The 21535-nt window shown below is 38.2% G+C and overlaps 1 protein-coding gene across 3 annotated transcripts in view; it reads left to right on the top strand.

The window, feature by feature from the left end:
• The window catches only part of SCAPER (S-phase cyclin A associated protein in the ER), a 196622-nt gene extending 186113 nt beyond the window's left edge, over positions 1-10509 (top strand). Inside the window, exon 19 of one of the 3 annotated variants that reach the window (XM_054699974.1) lies at positions 10290-10509. In XM_054699974.1, the coding sequence (XP_054555949.1) occupies positions 10290-10466 (177 nt within the window). In that variant the 3' untranslated portion in view covers positions 10467-10509. The remainder of the gene's footprint in view (positions 1-10289) is intronic. The other 2 variants (XM_054699971.1, XM_054699972.1) reach the window with 2 other exon arrangements.
• The last annotated feature ends 11026 nt before the right edge of the window (positions 10510-21535 follow it).

Here is a 21535-nt window from a genome sequence, read left to right as displayed (position 1 = left end):
AACCAGAGACAAACTATGGGGAGGGGGTGGGGAAAGGAGGGATTGGGGCCAAAATAAGGGGGTGCAATTGTATTGTATGGGGAATATAGAAATAAAAAAGAGAGAAAAACATACTAAAAAAAAAATCTCAAATTGAGAGCTCTTCAACAGCCAGTCTGTTGGGGCTTGGGATGATACTAAGTTCTTACCATCATACTTTGCCTGCCAATTTTTGGGTAAATTCCTCACCTTTCAAGATTCCCAAGACATCCTGGGGTTCCTGGGCTTGTCAAGGGATTACCTTGTTTATCCTCATGAAGGACTGGCTATACCCCTTAAACAGGTGCTAGGCTATTTGTTTTCTTGTTGATTCTGAGATCAGTGTGATTTTTGAAAACATAGCATTCCAAACGCCCGTATTTCCGATTGTCTATTAAAGAGGAAAAAAAGAATTTTACTGGATTTATGGAAGGAGGCATTTGACATGTGGAATTAGAATAGTTAGTGAGACTTTTACATATTGGGGTGAGAGACAGAAGAACAGATATTCCAGATTGCTCATAAAAGAACGCAGTTTTCATGAGTCCAGTTTTCATGGCTTTTTAATTTTCCTCAGTTCCGTGACAAACCTGTATATTCAGAGTACTATCCGTTTCTCATCTCTAAAATTCTTGAATACAAAGTTTGGTAAGTTCTCTGAGTAGCAAAAAACTTAAAAATAACCACAATTCAAATCTGATTGCCAAGCAATTCACAAGGCTGTTTGTTTGATTTTGTGTTATAGGGTATTTCAGAATAACCATAATTGACTGGTAATTATATAACAGAATACACCCTACCTCTTTATTTTCTAGATTTTAAGATGATTGTAACTCCATTATTAAAACCCCACTTTTCAATAGATTTGGAAAGCTACTGAAGTGTACTGAAAGAATAATTTATCAGGATTCAGTACAAAAAAATATTGCAGTTTTAGTTTTCCTAAGGATGGAATTCCAATCTGACATAACCAAATCATAATCCTTTCTTTTTTCGTTTCTTTTTCATTTTACCTGCTGACCAGATCTCCAGACTGTATGCAGTCTTTACTCAATCCTAGTTGTTTGCTTGCCCCCCTGTCACTTCAGAGGCAAAGGCATTGTCCATTGTCACTCTTTGTACTCTCATGCAATTCCTTAACAAGAGATGCGATGTTTTAGCTAATTTTTCACTATTTCTGTGCCTTTCTCAGTTTGGGTGCAGAATGTTTGACCCCAGCCTGAGAAGGTATTCACACAGACCAGCAGCTGTGTAACCTGCCACTCATTCTAACAGACAAGAGCTCTTGCAGTTCAGACAACAGAACAGGAAGGTACCTTCAGACCTGAGACCAAACTGCCCACATAACCTGGGATACAGGACCAGAAAAACTAGAGAAACCAGGGAGAGGGACAATTTGGTTTTTTAAGCTATTATGACAGAGGGTGCTGGGAACAAGGCCAAGAAAAGTCCCCAGGTGAAATCACTTGGTAGTGCTCTTGAGAGTTTTCTTTTTACCTGGGGCCTGGGGGTCCCCTGGCCCAGGCAGCACTAGTGAGCCCCCCAGGCTAGCGGCAGTAATTCAGCCAGAGAGTCCCGCTGTTGACCCTGTGGACTCATCAGAAATGTAACTGGAAAATGCCAGGGTCAGGTTACCTGTCTCTGCCAGAAGCCAATAAACAGACGGGAATTGAGTCTATAACGTAAACTTCAATGTCTGGAGAAAGCCAGCAATCTGAGAGAACCCTAAAGACCCATTCTAACATCTCGTCTCAAGCTGGCCTTTTTCTAGTGAGCTGAACAAAGACAGTTAGTCATAAGCAAATCTGCCACCACAGCAGCCCATCATGGTTGGTGCCCTGGTTTCATCATGTTGTCCCCACACTTTTTCACCTCCTTGGTCATCTTGATCCAGGTAGACCCTGTTTTCCTGGTCCTGGGAAAACACCTTTGTTCTCTTGATGGTGTCGATGTCTGACATTTCAGGTATCAAAGGGGAGCATTCTTAGTTCAAAACTTGAGTTTCATTTCAAAGGAAACAGGTTATTAATCACACAGTGTTTATATGCAGCGCAGGCTGTGTGTACACGCAGGTCCCTGGTCTAGCTCTGGTGCCCTCCCTTTCTCCCTAGCCACCATCATTGCTCGTTTCTCAGCTAACCAGTTGGCAGATTAGCAAACCAAACACAAATATTAGGTACTGGTAAGTAACTGGTAGGGATATAATTTAATTCCCATTTTGATTGTTCAATTTGGGGATACTTCTGGAAAGCCTAAAAAACATGTAATCTGTGACCCAGTAACTTCAATTCCTTGACATGATCTCCAGGAATAATAGATGGAGTCTTTAAATATTTAACTCTTAGATTATTTGTTGCTATTATTATTTGTAGTAGATTATGTAGTAGAATATTACTTAGTAAATATGAATTTATTTGCAAAATTAAATGAGAGATCAGATTTTAAAATATTGTTTATGGTATGTCACATTTTCATAAAACATGCAGAAGATGCCTGGAAGGATTTATTCAATTAGTTTTAGGTATTAGAACTATAGTAGACTTATTTTTTTTATTTTTGTTTTCTATTTTATTTTTGTTTTCTATTCACATTAATTTTTCTTTTATATTAAGAAAAGAGCTACAAATAAGTCAAACAAAAATAAAAATATGCGATAATTTATTTTTAGTTTTGAGAGTTATAAAAAGTTAACATTAATGTTTACTGCATGATTATGTATATTGGGGTGTTTATAAATGTAAATATATTTTAAGGAGATAAGATTCTTGATAGTTTTAGGTAGAATCAGAATTTTCAGTATAGAGTATGGAAATTTGTGTATAAAGATCCTTAATGGATTTTATTAAATATGTAAATGACATTTGCATACTAGTTGAAATAGTATAATTGGGCCATTCACAAAATTGAAGATGTCATTTAGAATACTTTTTTTTCTTAGTCCAGTGACAGAAATTATGTGCCAGAGACTCAGCCTCTTTGAGCAGTGTTAGTGAAAGTGTGGGAATAAGTGAGGAGTACTGAAAAATTTGATATTATATAATATCCAGTTGTGCTTTTGACCTTGAACTTTGTGACCCTTTGATCCTTTGTTTACCATCTACAAAATGTAAAAATATTGCCATGTATTCTATAGGGTCATGAAGATTATAGAAAATAATGTATGCAATGATTTAAGCCCTTTGATGATCAGTAGGAGATATTCAAGAAATGGTAACCTGAATTGTAAATTCACATTATTTACTTTGTACCAAGTATTTTTTTTTAAGATTTATATATTTATGTATCTAATTGCTGGGGTACAAGCCAGAGGTGTGGGGGAGTGAGAGGATTCACCAGAGACAGAGTGGGGAACAAGAACAGGCAGACTGACTGAAATACACTGCTGAGGGGAGCAGCGGACGAGACAGGAGAGATCTGCCACGCCATGTGGGTTTCTCCCTGGCTGGGGATCAAACTTGTGCTGCAGAAGCTGCGGATAGCTTCACAGGTTGCGTCTTAACCCCTTGCGCCACCAGGGAGGCCCTGTACCAAGTATCTTAATGGATATGGAAAGAGGGTTTTCTTTCTTTGCTTGTGTACTTTTATTTGATTTGAGACTTGGGTTAATTTTTTAAGTTGCATTCATATATATTTAAACTTTTCACTGAAATCTTGCTTTTGATGAATATCGAAGCATAAAGGTGACCTGCTCTCCAACAGTCAAATTTACCAAAGAAAGTAATTGCTTCTACTTGTGAGAAAATATTTTCTCCTTTTGGCTTTGGGGTATATTTGCTTGGTTTATGATTTCAAAAGTTTTATAATGAGCACAGTTGTACAGCTCAAACTCATTTTCCACTCATTACCTCTAGGGAAACCTGACAGCCGTATGCAAAACATTAAAACAAAACCACTGTCTTACACCATAGACAAATGTAATTCAAATTGAATTAAAGACTTGGCTGTGAGACCTGAACCCATGAAATATATATACAAAAAAAATAGAGCTAATAAACTCTGATTTGTTTTTTTAAAAGAAACATTCAGTTTCATGATCAGACCATTACATTTAGCAATCAACAACATGAATATAAAAAAAAATCTACATTAAAACCTCATTGTTGGGATGTTTTACACTTCCACATAACAAAAACTAAAATAACCTGTTATACAGTTAGTCACAAATACAGTCCTTTAGTTTTTGCCCATACACGTGAGTATTGTCTAAAACATGTCTTCTTTGTAGCAGCCGGGCCCTGCCACCACTCTTTTGCTGACTTTACAAATCTGTTGTAACCTGTGCTTCCCTGTCACTTCTCTGGCTCACCTCTCTGCTAAGCTTTCTTCCTTAGCAGTTGTTAAAACATTCTGCCACTGCCATGGCAATGCTGCTACTGAAACCGTGATAACCACTCTGGTTTTGTGGTTTGGTCAAGTATTGACTTCCATCACCATAGTGGCCAGAACTTCTGCTTCCAAAATGCACTCCTTTTGCAGGACCAAAATTTTTTTCTTTTGTTTTTAAAAAAATCTTTTAAAAAAATTCATTGATTTTTAATTGAGATAATATTTGGGTCTCCTTCAAGTACTTCAACTGTAGTGCTCCCACCACCAAGTTACCCATAGATCCACCACCACAGTCCATGGTACTTCCTTCCCTCTCTCTGCTTCTCCCCAACCTGGGTGTTTCAGTTCTGTAGTCAACTGTCAAGTGCTAGTGTTGAAGTTCTCTTCATCTGACTCTTAGGTTGGTTGCTTTATATTCCACATATTAGTGACACAGTCCAGTATTTATCTTTCTCCTTCAGACCTTTTTTACTTCACATAATCCCTTCTAGCTCCATTCATGTTCCTGCAAATGGCATGAGTTTATTTTATTGAGTTTTTATTTTTCTAAACACATTTGTTTATTTCTTCACAATATGGAATTTCTCCCCTCAGGTGCAGTCACCAAAGTTTTCCCACCACCGGAGTGGAGCCCTTTATCCTCTGCTGCCTAATCCACTGTGCTCTCCTTCCCCACTGTTTTGTTTCCCACTTCCCACTGAACGTCTCAAGTCTGTTTTCTGCTTTCAGTGGTCTGTCTTCCATCTGATCCTTTGTTTGGTTTCTATAGATTCCACCTATAAGTGAAATCATCAAATATTTCTCTCTCCGTCTAGCTCACGAGTCTTAGAATAATCCCTTCCAGTTCCACCAATGTTGCAAGAAATGGCATGAGTTTATCTTTTTTGATCATTGAGTTCATTGTGTGTATCTATATACAACATCGTCTTGATCCACTCATCTGTTCTGGGGCATTTAGGTTGTTTCTGTATCTTGGCTATTGTAATAGTGCTGCTAATAAGCATAGGAGTACAGATTTCCTTTTGAATTAATTTTGTGTGTGCTTTAGATAGATCCCTGGGAGTGAAACTGCTGGGTCATAAGGTAAACCTGTTTTTAGTCTTTTAAGGAACCCCCACACTTCTTCCCTCAGGGGGCAGATCAGTCTACATTCCCACCAATAGGGTAAGAAAGTTCCTTTTTCTTCACACCTTTGCCAGCACTTGTTAGTAGGTTTTTGACATATGGGCCATTCTCACAGGTGTGAGGTGATATCTTATTGTGATCCTCATTTGCATTTCCATGATAATGATGATGAACATTTTTTTTCACATACCTTTGGTCATCTGTGTGTCGTCTTTGGGGAAGTGCCTACTTAGCTATTCTGTCCATTTTTGATTGGGCTGTTTCCTTTGTGCTGAGTTGTATGAGCTCTTCGTCGATCCCTGATATCAGTCAGATGTAGGGTGTGCAAATATTCCCCAGTCAGTAGGATGTCTCTTTTTTTTTTTTTTTTAAATAGAGGCATGTTTTATTTATTTATTTGTTTGTTTGTTTGCTTGTTTTCTTTATACATGCACTGGGTACAGTCAGAAGCACGGGAGGGTGAGAGAATTCACCAGAGCCAGAGCGGGGAGCAGAGCAGGCAGAATGACGAAGTACACTGCTGAGGGGAGCAGCGGGCTGCAGGAGAGGTCTGCGCGCCATGTGGGACCCTCCTCCGGTGGCCGGGGAGCAGCCGGGGATCGAACTGGTGCCGCAGAGGCCGCGGGCAGCTTCGCAACCCAGCGCTCAACCGCTGCGCCACCGGGGAGGCCCCAGTAGGATGTCTCTTGAGAGGTCAGGAAGTCTCAGGCCTTTCTGAGCTTTCCCTGATGTGAGTCAGGTGTCTCACCAGGCCTGTAACTTGTGTCCACAGGCCCTGGCATGGTCTCATGGGAGGCTTGGAGGCCTCATCTAGTCATGGTGGTCAGTGGCTGGGTCTCACAAGAGGTAACAAGCCCTCTGACTGCTCTGGCTCCTTCTCTGGGGTCTCACAGATCTAGGTCGGCATTTGTGTGGTCTCCCATGGATGAAAATTTGAAGATTGTTTGTTGTAATTGCCAAAATTATTATAGCTTCCACCACCTCCATAATTGCCTACATCATTATCAAATCCATTATAGCAACCCAGCTGCCACCATATCTGCCATCACTTTGGCTGCCATCAAAGGTACCTCAACCACTGAAGCTTCCTCCTTGACAAAACTTGTCATTCCTGCCAAAACCACATCAATGACCACCACCAAAATTTCCAAAATTACTTCAACCTTTTTCTGGATGAAACACTGGCCATCTCTTACTCAGATAGGGCTTTCCTTACTTCACAGTTGTAGCCATTCACAACAATGACATTTCTGAATAAGAATCTTGTCTATGAATCACAGTCATCAGAGGTTATAAAGGCAAAGTCTTCTTGCCACTGCCTCATTCAGACATTATTTCAATCACTTCAGTTTTCCTGTACTACTCAAAATCATCTGTTAGGTGATTTTCTTCAGTGTCTGCTTTAATTCCACCACCAGGCTTCTTTTTTACACTTAAGAAGGCAGGAGGTTTTTGAGAATATTCTCTTGACACAACTCTCTTAAGTTCCACAACTCTTCCATCCACTTTGTATGCCTTGCATTCATGCTCCATCCACCTCTCCCACTGTGGCCTAAATGACAAACCCAAAGCCTCTGGATTGCTTGGTGTTTGGATCTCTCATCATCACACAATATGACCATTACCCACTGATCAAAATGACTTCTCAGACTCTCATCAATTGTTTCAAATCTTAAAACTGCAGTGAAGATCTTCCACAGCTCTTCCGGCTCCTTGGAAAAGTCTGATTTAGACATGATGCGAATGGAAGCAGAGACTTTTACAGTGCTTACTTGGCTGTATGCATGGGCAGAAAGCTAGATGATAAACTTATAATTGAACCTTAGAAATTTTTTTAATATTTTATTTTATAAAATTCTTACATCATTTTTCATTTTTGCACAGTGTATGCATTTTCATTTGGCAATGTTCCCCATACCTTGGAAATTTTTTGAGGATCCAACTCCAGTGGAACAGGAAACAAAAGTAAAAATAAACAGGGCCATATCAGAATGAATAGCTTCTGCCAGGTGAAATAAACCATCGCCAAAATGAAAAAGCAACACAATGGGAGAAGATGTTTGCAATCATACATCTGACAGGGATTAATATGCAAAATACGTAAAAACTCACAACCCATACCGTACAATAATAAAAATAATCATTTTTTAAGAATAGTCAAGAATATCTGAGTAGTCACCTCTCAAAAAAAGATGGCCACAGGAACATGAATGTGGAACTATGTTTATCATTCCTTATCATTTGGGAAAAGCAAAGCAAAAATCACAATGAGATGCCTCACACCTGTAAGAATGGTTTATATAACAAAAGACAAGAAACAGGTGTTGATGAGGATATGAAGAAGACATAACACTCACGCGCTTCTGATAGGAATGTAAACTGACACTGTCATGTCAGAGAGGATTGAGAGCCCACAAGATGTCAAGGATAGCAATATATCCACTTCCACTTCTTCCACTTCTAGGTAGAACAACACTAATTGAGTAGAAAACCACTAATTGGAAAAGATATATGCACTCCTATGTTCATGCCAGTAAGTTCAGTAGTCAAAATGTGAAAATAACCTGAAGTACATGTCAGTAGATGAACGCATAATGAGATGTGTTATACACACAGTACACTACTTCTCAGCTAAATAATGATGAAACTTTACCATTTGAACAACATAGATTGACCTAGAAGGTATTATGCTAAGTAAGTCAGAGAAAGACAAGTCTTGCATGATTTTATTCATGTGGAAGATGAAGAAACAAAGCAAATAAACAAAGCAAAAGCAAACTCTCACATTTTAAGGATAAAATGATGGTTACAAGAGGGGAAGGAAGAACAGGGAATGATGGATGAATCGGGTCAGGGGCATCAGTTGTACAGTGGTGGATGGAACCTAGGCTTTTGGTGACAATCTTAGTGTATATTCAGATGTCAAATTATAATATTGTTCCTCTGGAAACTGTATGGTTTAAGTCAATATTACTTCAGTAAACATTTTTTTTTTTTTAAAGAAAGAAATCAGAGTGTGGACTCCCTAATCATACTATTTGTGTTTAAATTTGGGCTCTCTCCTGCAATGTTGTTCAATAATGACTTTAACCTTCTGATTTTGGGAAGGTTCTATAACTGTCTGTTTTTTCACAGTTAAAATGGGAACAATAAAAACTATCTCGTAAGTGTCTTGTTAGTATAGTTTGAAAGACTTAATGAGTGATAAAATGTAGAGTACTTAGATCAATTTATGTTATGCAGGAAACCCTAATAAATACTACTTTTTGCCCTTTTTATTAAGGTATGTTGACATATACCATTGTGTAAGTTTTACATGTATATCATAATGTATTATGAATTAATTGCCAAAATAAGTTTAGTTAACATCCATCATCATACATTACAGACTTATTTCTTGTGATGAGAACTTTTAAGATCTACTCTTTTAGCAACTTTCAGATGTTCAAATGCTGTTCAAATGTTGACTGTACATGGTAGACCTTATATCCACAGAATTTATTTATCTTACAACTGGAAATTTTGATGACTTTTACCATTTTACTATCAATACTAATATTAGCTTGCATTACTTTACCCTCCACTTATCCATTTTATACATACTTATCAAATACCTGCCACATGCCAGGCATAGTACCAGACACAGAAACATCAGTGAGCAAAACAGACAAATTTTTTGCTCTTATACAATTTTTATTCTGTTATAGGACTGAAAATGGATATTTGATACTAACAGATAATGTTAGGCAAGCCCCACGAAGTAGGCAGTCTAGGAGACGGCAGATAACTGAATGTCCCTTTCAGATTTTCTTGGCTAAAGGAACAGCTCATATAAGCTTGATTCAGCAGCATCCCTGCTACATGCTATGAGGGACACAACTCCTCAGTCTGCTGTGGGTGAAGCAAAGTGAACAAGGTGTGGAATATGAGGAAAGAATGTTAGGGAGAGAAAATGAGCAATGGCTTAAGGATGCAGGACATTTGAGAGGAGAGTCCAAAATAGTTTAGTCTGAGGTTGCTTGACTGCCTGGCAATACTAGATCCCTTTTGAGGTGAAATGTCATACATTAAAAGTGAGATTTGTAGTTACAAATAAACTTAGGTATGGACACAAAGTAGTGAGGGAGTTTGACTTAAGGTTGGGGTTTTGTCTTGGAGGTGTGAAGAGAGAGGGCAAGGGGTGAGTACGGTGATGAGCCATAAGGAAATGGGACCAGACTCTCATTTGTGATCCGGCCAAACTAATTCTCAGTTGTCAGTAACAATACTACTCTCTCCTCTCTGCCTGTGTTTTCTGAAATGTTCTTTTCCTTTCTTCTTCCTTTCACCTTTTCCCACTGCCAGTCCAAACAAATACATATATACCCGATGTCCACGTGTTCAAATGCAATCCATCCCTCAGGCCATGCAGACATAGTGCTTCCCTCTTGAAATCTTTCCTCCTCCCACCCGCATTGCTCTGTGTCTAGTTCCCTCTTTTATAGAGCTTATATAGCAGTCTAACTCTGTAATTAGCACTTACTGTTTGGTATTAAATATTTGTGCGTATATTTTAACTCTCCTATACCATGCCTGCAAGGAAGAGGGGTTATGTTATTATCTCCTTAGCATTTGCTATATTGATATGCAGCAAAGATTTGACGAGTCAATGAAAATAAAACCATTTCTTCAATGTTTTCCAAGGCAGTTGTGGAAACCAGTACTTCCAAGAGATGACTTTTAGTTTGATCAGTGTAATCTTTTATACTCACTATAGTCTGTGGCAATACTGTGTTATTTTTCAAATATCATCATTATTATTTCATTTATTTATCTTTCAGGAGCATCTTTCCTTAAAGAAGTATATCATTGACATTGTCGTTGAAAGTGCAGCATCACAAGAACCTATGAAAGATGGAGAAGAGCGGCAAAAAAGTAAAAAAAAAGTCAAAAAGATAAAAGCCCGGATGAATTCCAGGTACAACAAATATACTTTAAAACAAAACAGAAACTCTTAGTGATGTATCCATCTTTAATGTAAATCCAAGGAAGATCCCCAACCAAAGTTTAAAGCTGTTGCATCAAGAAAGCCTTGAAAATAACACTGATGAGCCTAATTTATAGCCACTTTCTTTGATTGAGATGAAAACGACATATCGATCTAAAGCCCTTGCTTTCACCTGTTAAGAGCTCTTCTTATAATTGGATGCTAAAGCCCTGCCAAACTTGTGCCTCCTTCAGCATACAATAGTATGTTTAAATATGTGTAAACCAAGCCTATTTTTCTTTCCAACTATTGATTTTTAAATGAAGTATCAAAAAAAATCAATAGCAATCAACAAATAGAAGTCTCCTGGCTATCGTGTCAAATACCACGACTCGATTTAATCATTTTGGTTGCCTGTCACAACCAAAAGAAGTTCAAGAAATACCTTATAATGGAAAGTGAGTTGTGAGACCTGTAGTTTATCATTAGCTTCCAAAGTGACACCTGAGCGTCAGAGAGCTCTGTCGTGTCTCATCACCTCACAGGCTCAGAGCAGCATTAATGACTGATGAGTCTGGCATGAGGATGCAGTTGTTCCTCCCTGGGAGACGGGCCTTCGCTGTTTGTGGGAAGTTAGTGTGAACCTACTGTGCTTTGAGTCTTAAATGTCTGAAAGGTGGTGAGCTTTCCCCAAGAGATTACAGAAATACAGGTCTAGAATAATGATAAATGATGTGGTTATCTCTATAATTTCCAAGTTTAGAATGTAATCAAAGAAGGTGTCCATTTCATCTTAGAGAATCATAAAAAATTTCAGAGTTCTCATTCAAGTAAAGAATAGGAAAGGCTTTTTTAATTTTATTTTTTGAAGTCCCTCCAAGTTTCTAAAAATAATTTCACAGTGAAGTTCAGGTTACTACTGACCTTTATTTCAAGTTTATGTTAAGAACTTGCTGACCTGAGACTGAAAAGCTATATATAGCCCCTTCTTTGAACCTCTTTTTTTCTGTATGTGCACATTCTCTTGGGGGGCTCAACAGTTCTGGGACTTCAGTGATCCTCTGTTTGCCAATGACTACCAATTTTCTGTCTTCTATTTTGTTTAACTTAGTATGTCCAAAATCATCAACTGCTCTCTCTCCCGTCGCTCCCACCCTGCTTGTCCCGTGATCATCTCTGTCTCAGTAAATAGATATCTTTCTTCTTGTATATGCCAAAACCCTTGATCATCCTTGAGTCTCTCTTTCTTCCATACCTTACATCCAGTCCAACTGCATTTGTTAGCTCTGCTTTAAAATACACTCAGAATTTAAACTGTAGAATTTAAACTACCTGCTTCCCCCAGACCAATCTTCATTATCTTCACAATCTCACTCTGGATTGTGGAGTACCTTACAAATAGTCTTGTTTCTACCCTTTCCTATTTGCAGTCTTCTAAACACTCTGTAAGAGTGACCTTTATTAAGATATTAAGTCTTATCATGTCACTTCTCCAAACTTCATGGTTTTTGTTCTACAGGTTTCTTCTTCCTGGACAAATTTTCCCACATGTGTCCATATAACTGGTTCCCTTAGCTCCTTCAGGTCTTTGCTTAAACGTCAGTTGTCAGTGAGAACCTTCTCAGGGAATACATACATATCCTTTCTATGCATACATACCTATATATTGACTTTTTTGTGGTATGATTTACTTTAGTGAAATGGGGAGACCTTTAATGTATAGTTTGTCAAATTTTGATTTGATTTTGTAGATACTCATTTAATTGGCACCCCTGTCAAAATTTGGAACATTTTCATTACCCTTCAGTATTTCTCTGTGCCTCTTTTAATCACTCCCACCATCCTGGACCTTGGTGACTACTGATCTGCTTTCTGTCATTATAGGCTATCTTTTCTTGTTTAGAAATGCATACAAATGAAATAAAATTCCTTTATGGCTGGCCTCTTTTAATAAGTATATTGTTTTTGAGATTTATTTGTGTTGTTTCATATATGTAGTTCCTTTTATTGGGGAACATACCCATTGTGTGCATATCCCACAATTTTTTATTCATTAATCTCTTTTGTTATACATTTGAGTTTCCTAATTGTGTCATTTAGAAAGAAAGCTCCTGTCAAGTCTTTGATGTATACATGCTTTTCGTTTCACTTGGATAAGGAGCAAAAGTGGAATTGCCATGCTGTTTTGCATAGTAATTATACTATTCTGCACTTTCTTCAGCAATCTGGGAAAGTTAAAGTTCCTCCAGTCTTTTTTTTTTTTTCTTTTTACTTTAACAACAGAAATTTGTTTCATACAGTTTGCTCCACAATCTTGCCATTACTTGTTATTGTTAGTTTTTAAAACTTTAGCCTAATTCTGTTGGGAGCATAGTGGGGTAACTCTTTGAGGTTCTGATTTGCATTTCCTTATTGATGAATGATATATATTAAACATCTTTCCATGTGCTTTTTTTGACCATTCAGTATTTTTTTTTAATTTTAAAGTTCTATTTTTGCTCTTCTATACATGTACATTTTCCACTCACCCTCCACCAAGCCACCTGTACTCATACCCCATCTCCTACTTCCCCTGCCCCTTACTTCCTGCCTCCCTGTTTCCTCTGGTAACCATTAAATTCTTTACTAAGTCTAAGATTATTTCTGTTGTATTTTGCGGGTGTTATCATCTGGTTATTTCTATTCCACAGATGAGTAAAACCATCTGATCCTTTGACACCTATCATTTACTTTCTGATTAATTTCAGTTAACATGATCACCTTGAAGTCCATCCGTTTTGTCTCAGAAGACATTATTTCATGTTTTTATACAGCTTTATACAGATACACTGAGTATCATATAACAGCTGGTGGTATTCCATACTTTACCCACTTGTCTCTTGAAGGACACAAGTTTTTGCCATGATTTGGCAGTTGTGGAACAGTGCCGCTATGAACATAGGTGTACATAAATTTTTTGTATTAGAGTTTTCATGTTTTTAGGATAAATACCTAATAGAGGTATTATGGTATCATATAGAATTTCCATTTTTATTCTCTTAAGAAATCTCTTTACCATTTTCTATAGAGACAACACCAACTTGCATTCCTACCAGCAGTGGGTGAGAGTTCCTTTTCCACCACATCCTTGCCAACATTTGTTGTTTCCATTATTTTTGATGTGGGCCTTTATCACAGGAATGAGGTGATATCTCGTGGTTTTGATTTGCATTTCCCGTATACTAAGTGAGGTTAATCAATTTTTCATATATTGATTGTCTATTGGAATGTCTTTAGAAAAGTGTCTGTCTAGGTCTTTTGCCCATTTTTTGATTGGATGTCTTTTCTTGTTTGTGTTGGATTGTGTAAGTACTCTATATTTTGAAACATAGCCCCTTTTCAGATGTGTGATATACAAATATTTTTTCCCATTCTGTAGTTGCCTTTTTGTTTTTGCAATGGTTTCTTTTGAGGTATAAAAGCTTTCTTCTGCCTTGTATCATGATCTGTGAAACTTGTGGATCACAGCTAGGCCCCCTCAGCATGACACTCAAGGCAGGCGACACCCAGGAGGGGTGTAGGCCCTATTATTTGGCTATGGCTGTCACCGCCTTCCACCCACTCTCCCCCTGCCACTGTGTCACTGCTTCCAGAGGACTAGAGCTGCAGGTTTCTGCTTGATTCTTTCCAGGGTATCAGTGAGTTCTCTCCCCAGTTATTCTCTCTGCTGGTGGACCTATGATGAATCCTGGCCTGGCTCAGTCTTGTGTCTCTTAACTCATCTGGGGTAGGGTTCTCTTGCTCATGCCATTTATGGAGTTCCCTTCATCCCAGGCTGGGCACATGCCCTTATGTGGGAAAAGCTCCTTCAGGGAAATTCATAATACCGTAGAATGCCCCATTGTGCCTTGAGTGGCTAACCCTCAGCCCATTCTCTGCCTGGGGTATCTACTCTCCCAGTTATGGTCAGAAAAGATACTTGGTATGATTTCAACCTTCTTCATGTACTTGTTGATGTTTGTCTTGTGATCCAGTCTGTGGTTGATACTAGAGAATGATCCATAGGCACTTAAGAAAATGTGTATTTTGGTTTTGAAGGTGCAGTGTCACGTAGACATCTGTTATGCCCATGTAGTCTAGATCTTTATTTAGGGCTATTATGTCCCTGTTTTTGGTTTGTTATTTTTTATTGTCTTCTCAATATGTCCATTGGTGAGAGTGGAGTGTTTAGGTCTCCTACCATGTACGTATTTTCTCCAATAATTATTTTCAGATTCAAAAGTAATTGAGTAATGTATTTTGGTGCTCCTTCCTTTAGTGATTCAATATTGATGAGCGTTATGTCTTCCTGATATATTTTCCCCTTAATCATTATATGGTATTTCTCCCTTTCTCTTGTCACTTTTTTGTAGCTGTAAGACTATTTTGTCTGAAATAAGTATGGCTGTTCTTGCCTTCTTTTGGGTGCCATTTGCTAGTAAATTTGTTTTCCAACCCATGTTTTCTATTTAGAACTTAGGTGCATTTCTTGGAGGCAGCAGAAGTTGGATTTTCTTTCCTAATCCAACATGATACTCTTGTCGTTTTGTTGGTGAGTTCAGTCCATTGGTGTTAGAGTGGTCACTGATATCTGGAAGCCTATTAATGCCATTTGTCATCATTTATTGTTTCTGTTCAATTCCTTGTTCAGTTCTTTGTGTTCATTCCTCCCTTTGCTTCAAGTCTTGAAGCTGCCTGTGATAGTCCTTGGGAGGGGGGCTTAATGGTTGTTAATTTGCAAAGATTTTGTTTGTCTCAGAAGGTCCTTATTTTTCCCTTATATAAGAAGGAGAATGTTGCAGGATAAAGTATTCTTGGCTGGCTTTTTTTTTTTTTTTCTTAGATATTTGAATGTCACTCCATTCTCTTCTTACTCTTAGTGTTTCTTCAGAGACAACTGATATTAGCCTAATCACTGTTCCTTTATGGATTATTTGTTTCTATCCCCTTGGCAGCTTCATTATTTTTTTCTTTGTTCGGACTCTTGGGAGCTTTACTACTATGTGTCTTGCTGTCAAGTTCCTTTTATTTATGCAGTTGGATGTCCTCTTAGCTTCCTGTATGTTTATGTCCATTTCCTTCTTCAAGTTTGGGAAGTTTTCCTCAATTATTACCTTAAATAATTTTTCAGCTTCCTTCTCTTTCTCTTCTCCTCCTGGGATTCCCATGACTCACATATTTCCTTTCCTCATGGTGCCAAATCATTCTCAAAGTATTTATTTGTTGTTTTGTATCTCTCATTTTCTATCTTTTTTTTCCCCCTCCATATCTTCATCTTTGAGATGATTGATTCATTCTTCTATTTGGTCCATTCTAATTTCATGACTTTTTGCCAGAAATTTTTATTCTGTTGATCTTTCAATATCCTGCTGTTCTGCTGGTATTTTAAGTTTCAATGTAGATATTCTTTTCTTTGGTTTTGTTTCTTATAGCTTTTCCTTTTCTGCATTTTCTCATTTATATCTGTTCTTTTTTCTTTCTTTTTTTTTTTTTTTTAATTTATACAAGCACTGGGTACAATCAGAAGCACGGCAGGGTGAGAGAATTCACCAGAGCCAGAGCAGAGAGCAGAACAGGCAGACTGACGAAGTACACTGCTGAAGGGAGCAGCAGGCAGGACAGGAGAGGTCTGCGCACCATGTGGAACCCTTGCCCGGTGGCCGGGGATCAAACCGGTGCTGCAGAGGCTGAGGGCAGCTTTGCAGCCCAGCGCTCAACTGCTGCGCCATTGGGGGGGGGAGTTTAAAATAAATTTTTTTAAAGGTTTATTTATGTATGCATACAGGGGCTAGGGTACAGGCCAGAGATGCAGGGGGAGGGGGTGGTGAGAGGACTCACCACAGACAGAGCGGGGAACAGAACAGGCAGACTGACTGAAGTACGCTGCTGAGGGGAGCAGCGGGCATGGCAGGAGAGGTCTGTGGGCCATGTGGGACCTTTGCCAGTGGCTGGGGATTGAACTGGCGCTGCAGAGGCTGCGGGCAGCTTCTCAGCCCAGCGCTCAACCGCTGCGCCACCAGGGGAGGCCCCTATCTCTGTTCTTTTTCAATGAATTTTCTTTCTTTGATTTTCTTGATTATGACAAATTTGAACTCTTCATCTGATTTGAAGGAAAACTCTCCCATGTCTGTGTTATTAGATTATGGAGATAGGTTTTCTTTCTGTAGAGTATTGTTGCCCCCAGAATTTTTGTCCATTTTTTCTCTTTACTCCATTGTTTGTTCTTGGGTTTGCTCTGCTGTGAATGGAGCTTCTAATGGGTATGAGTCTTCCTTTCCTTCTGTTGTGGGCTTTTACCAGGAGGTGGATACAATAGCTCGGTGTTTCCTTAGAGCAGATCTGGGTTGTACAGTATGGTAGCAGACCTGACTGGGATAGCTGGGATCAGAGATCAGCCCTTCAGGCAGGGTTCCTTCTGGTGTGCGATGGGTGTACAGCATATTGGTGGTCCTGGCTAGGACCCGTGAGTAGGACTTCTGGTGGGGTACCCCCACCCCAATGCAAATCTGGGCATGCAGTGAGGTCAGTCCCAGTTACCTGGGGGAGCAGCTGGCAGGGTCTCATGGGAGCTCATAAGGCCTCTGCCAACTCTGGCTTTCTCCCTGATGTGTATCCAGTGTCTCACCAGTCAGTTTGTGTACTGGGGGCATCTCGTTGGAGATCACTAAGCCTATTTAGGGCGGGCGGGAGCTGGCATGGTTCTGGGGAAGGTCATAAGCCCTGTACCTGTGTGGGTTGGCACTGGCAGAATTTCGCCAGAGGTCAGGAGGCCAGAGGTGTGCTGGTGCTGGCAGCATCTTGCAGAAGATCACAGGCCTCTGGCTGCTCTTCCATCCTTGTACAGGTGGGTCTGGAGTGGGCACTGGTGGAGAATTGTAGAAAGTTCCAACAGCTCTGCTGATCTGCACAGGCACTGCTGGGGTCTCTTGAAAGGTTGCAAGATCTCTGCTTGCTCTGGCACCCTCAGGTCTGGGGCCTCACTGGTCTGGGCAGGAACTGGCAGGGTCTTGCTGAAAGTCACAAGGCCTCTGCCAGTTCAAGCGGACACTGGCATTGTCTTGCAGAAGATTGCAAGACCTCTGGCTGCTCTGGTACTCTCCTTGACATAGGTTTGGGGTCTCATTGGTCTGGGAGGGTTCTGGCAGCATTTCACAAAAGGTTTTGAGGCCACTGCTCACTCTGGCACCCTCCCCAACTCAAGTCCAGGATATCACTGAAGTTCTGTTTTTAATGTTTTGATGAGCTGTAAACTGTTTTTCATAGTAGTTGGACTAATTTACATTTCCACCATGATAGAAGCATTCTCTTTATGCTCCATCCTTGAAAGCACCTGTTGCCCTGTCTCTTGTCTTTTTGATGATAGCCATTCTAACACATGTGAGGCTATATTTTCTCATAGTAGTTTTTATTTGCATGTCCCCAGTGATGGTGATATTGAGCATTTTCTCATGTGTCTATTACCTTTTTTATATTGTCATTGGAAAAAATGTTTATTTCTTCCCATTGTTAAATCAGATTGTTTATTTAGTTATTAAGTTATATAAGTTATTTATATATTTTAGATATTAACCACTCATGTGACATTTGCAAAAATTTTATCCCACTCTGTGGACTGACACTTCATTTTTTTAATTTTCTTTTCTTGTGCAGAAACTTTTGCATTTGATGTAGTCTATTGTTGATTTTTGCTGCATTTGGCATCATGTCCAATAAATCTTTGCCAAGTTCAATACTAATGAACTACTTCCACATATTTTCTTCTGGAGTTTTGTGATATCAGGACCTGTATTTAATTCTTTGATTAATTTTTAATTAATTTTTGTGAATATTGAATGAATGGGGTCCAGATTCATTGTTTTTCATGTGTTTGTCAGTTTCCTAGCACCATTCATTGAAGAAACTATCCTTTCCCCATTGGGTGCTTCTTGGTTCCCTTATTCGAATATTAGTTAACCATTTATGCCAGTATTTAATTCTGGGCTCTCTATCTATTTCACTGGTCTGTGTGTATATTTTGTGCCAGTACCATACAGTTTTTATTACTATAGCTTGTAGTTTAGTTTGAAATTAGGAAGCATGATACCCGTGGCTTTGGTCTCTTTTATCAGAATTGCTTTGGTTACTTGGTGTCTTTTGGGGTGCAACACAAATTTTAGGACTGCTAAAGTTTTTCATTTTTATTTGTTTCAAGATAATGTGTCCTCTGTTGTATTTTTTGACACTGAAGTTTATTGTTTTTGATACTTGAGAAGTTTGTTGTTTAGTTTCCACATATTTATAGATATATTCACTTTCCTCTGGTTGATTTCTAATTTCATACCTTTGTGATCAGAGTAGTTAGTTGGTATGATTTTAATTTTAAATTTGCTAAAATTTGTTTTGTGACTATCCTGTGATTTAGCCTTGAGAATATTCCATATACATTTTAACGGCATATATTTTGCTACTGTTGGATGAAATATTCTGTTTATCTGTTAAGTGCATTTGCTCTAAAATGTGGTTCAATTTCATGTTTCCTGTTGATTTTTCTGTCTAGATGATCTATGTATTGCTGATAGTAAAACTTTAAAGTCCTCTACTGTTAGTGTATTGTCTATTTCTCCCGTAAGATCTGTTATTATTTCTTAATATAGTTTGGTGTTTGGAGCATATATGATTGCTATATCTTCTTGATATATTGTCTTCTTTATAGTTAATAATTACTTTCTTTGGCTCTTTTCAGGCTTCCAGTCCATTTCATCTGATAAAACTGTGACTAATTCCATCTTCTTTTGGCTTCTGTTGGCTTAGAATATCATGTTCCATCATTTCAGTTTGAATTTCTGTTTTTAGAACTGAAACATGTCTTCTATAAGCAGAATATAAAGGGGTTCAGTTTAGTTTTTTTTCTTTGTAATTTGTCAAATTACTCTGTGCCTTTTGATTGATGAGTTTAATCCATTTTCGTGTTGGGTCATTAATAATATGTAAGGATTTACTACTGATATTTTTTCTTTTGCTTCTGGTTATTTGTTTCTCCATTGCTTCATTTTCTTTCTGTTGCTGTCTGCCTCTGTTAGTTGGTGGTTTTCTATGGGAATTTACTCATTCTTTTTTTTTTTTTGGTCTATCTTTTTTTATTTAAATATTTTATTTTATATAATTCTTAAATCTTTTTTCATCTTTGCAAAATGTATGCATTTTCATTTTGATTATAGTCCCCATACAATTGCACCCCCTTCTCCCCTTATTTTGACTCTAGTCCTTCCTTTCACCAACCCCCCCCCCCACCCCCATAGTGTGTCTCTGGTTTATAGTTGCTTGTTGATTTTTATTTTTACTTTGTATTGATTAGTCTTTTTCTTGGTCTCATTTAGGTTTTCTAAATTCCTACTATGAGTGAGACCATCCAGTATTTTTCTTTTTCTTTCTGACTTATTTCGCTGAGCATGATCCCTTCTAGCTCCATCCATAGGGAAAATGCAAATCAAAACTACAGTGAGATACCATCTTACACCAGTGAGAATGGCACATATTAAAATAACTAGTAACAACAAATGTTGGCGAGGATGTGGAGAAAAAGGAACTCTCCTGCACTGCTGGTGGGAGTGCAAACTGGTCCAACCTATGGAGAGCTGTGTGATTTCTTGACCTACTAAACGTAGAGCTTCCATATGCAGCAATTCCACTCCTAGGTATTTACCCAAAGGACACAGAAACATCAATTCCAAAGAGCACCTGCACCCCTATGTTTATTGCATCACTATTTACAATAGCTAAGCTATGGAAACAACCCAAATGCCCAAAAATAGATGACTGGATCAAGAAGATGTGGTACATAGACACCATGGAATATTACTCAGCAATCAAAAAAGATAAACTCATTTGTTTACTCATCTCTCTTTTTATGTTTCGTGTCTCTGCTGTAAATTTTTGCTTTGTAGTCACTGTGAGATTTACAGATAATGACATGTAGATAAAATAATCTTTTTTCTGCTGATAGCGAATTTTCATTTGCCTAATAAAGTTACATTCTTTTAAACTTCCCACTTTCTTTTTTGCTCTCAAATTAATTCTTAATACTGTGAATTCATTACTACTTTTCAGTGATTCTAATTAATTGTAATGCTCTTTACATTAACCTATATGCTATAATTGTTTTATATGCTATTCTTCAAATATTACAGTGGCCTAATTTTTTTGTATTCATTACCTTAATTTTTGTGCATTTTTGTCTTTTTTGCTTCAGATTGTAGAGCTACATTTGCTATTTTTTGTAATACAGGTCTAGTGGGGGTAAAACCCTCAAGGTTATGTTTGTGTCATCCTCAAGGCTTTGTTTTTTTTTCTTTTTTTATTGTTTAATATATTTTATTTTATATAATTCTTTTTTTTTTTTGGTAGAATATAGTGAATTTTATTTTATTTATTTTTTTAATGGTAGGTTTTTTTTTTTAATAATAAATTTTATTTTTATAATCCCCATACAATTGCAGCCCCCCCCATTCTCCCCAATCCCTCCCCTCCACCCCCGCCCCCCTAAAAGTGTCTCTGGTTCGTAGTTTTTGTTGATTTTGATTTTCACTTTCTTATAGTTATTCGTTTTCCTGTTCCCTTATTTAAGTTTTCTAGATTCCTGCTATGAGTGAGACCATCCGGTATTTTCTTTTTCTTTTTGGCTTATTCGCTGAGCATGATCCCTTCCAGCGCCATCCATGTTGCTGCAAATTGCATGTGTTTATCTTTTTTGAATGCTGAGTAATATTCCATGGTATATATGTACCACATCTTCTTGATCCAGTCATCTATTTTTGGGCATTTGGGTTGTTTCCAAAGCTTAGCTATTGTAAACAGTGCTGCTATAAACATAGGGGTGCAGGTGTTCTTTGGAATTGATGTTTCTGTGTCCTTTGGGTAAATACCTAGGAGTGGAATTGCTGGATCATATGGAAGCTCTATGTTTAGTAGGTCCAGAAATCTCCACACAGCTCTCCATAGTGGTTGGACCAGTTTGCACTCCCACCAACAGTGCAGAAGAGTTCCTTTTTCTCCACACCCTCGCCAACATTTGTTGTTGCTAGTTTTTTAATATGTGCCATTCCT

The sequence above is a fragment of the Talpa occidentalis genome, unplaced genomic scaffold (assembly GCF_014898055.3).
Source record: "Talpa occidentalis isolate TD23 unplaced genomic scaffold, MPIMG_talOcc4v2.1 talOcc4.11, whole genome shotgun sequence".
Classification (NCBI taxonomy): Eukaryota; Metazoa; Chordata; class Mammalia; order Eulipotyphla; family Talpidae; genus Talpa; species Talpa occidentalis.
Note: the sequence above shows the minus strand (reverse complement) of the source record. Positions and strands in the feature narration are given on the sequence as shown.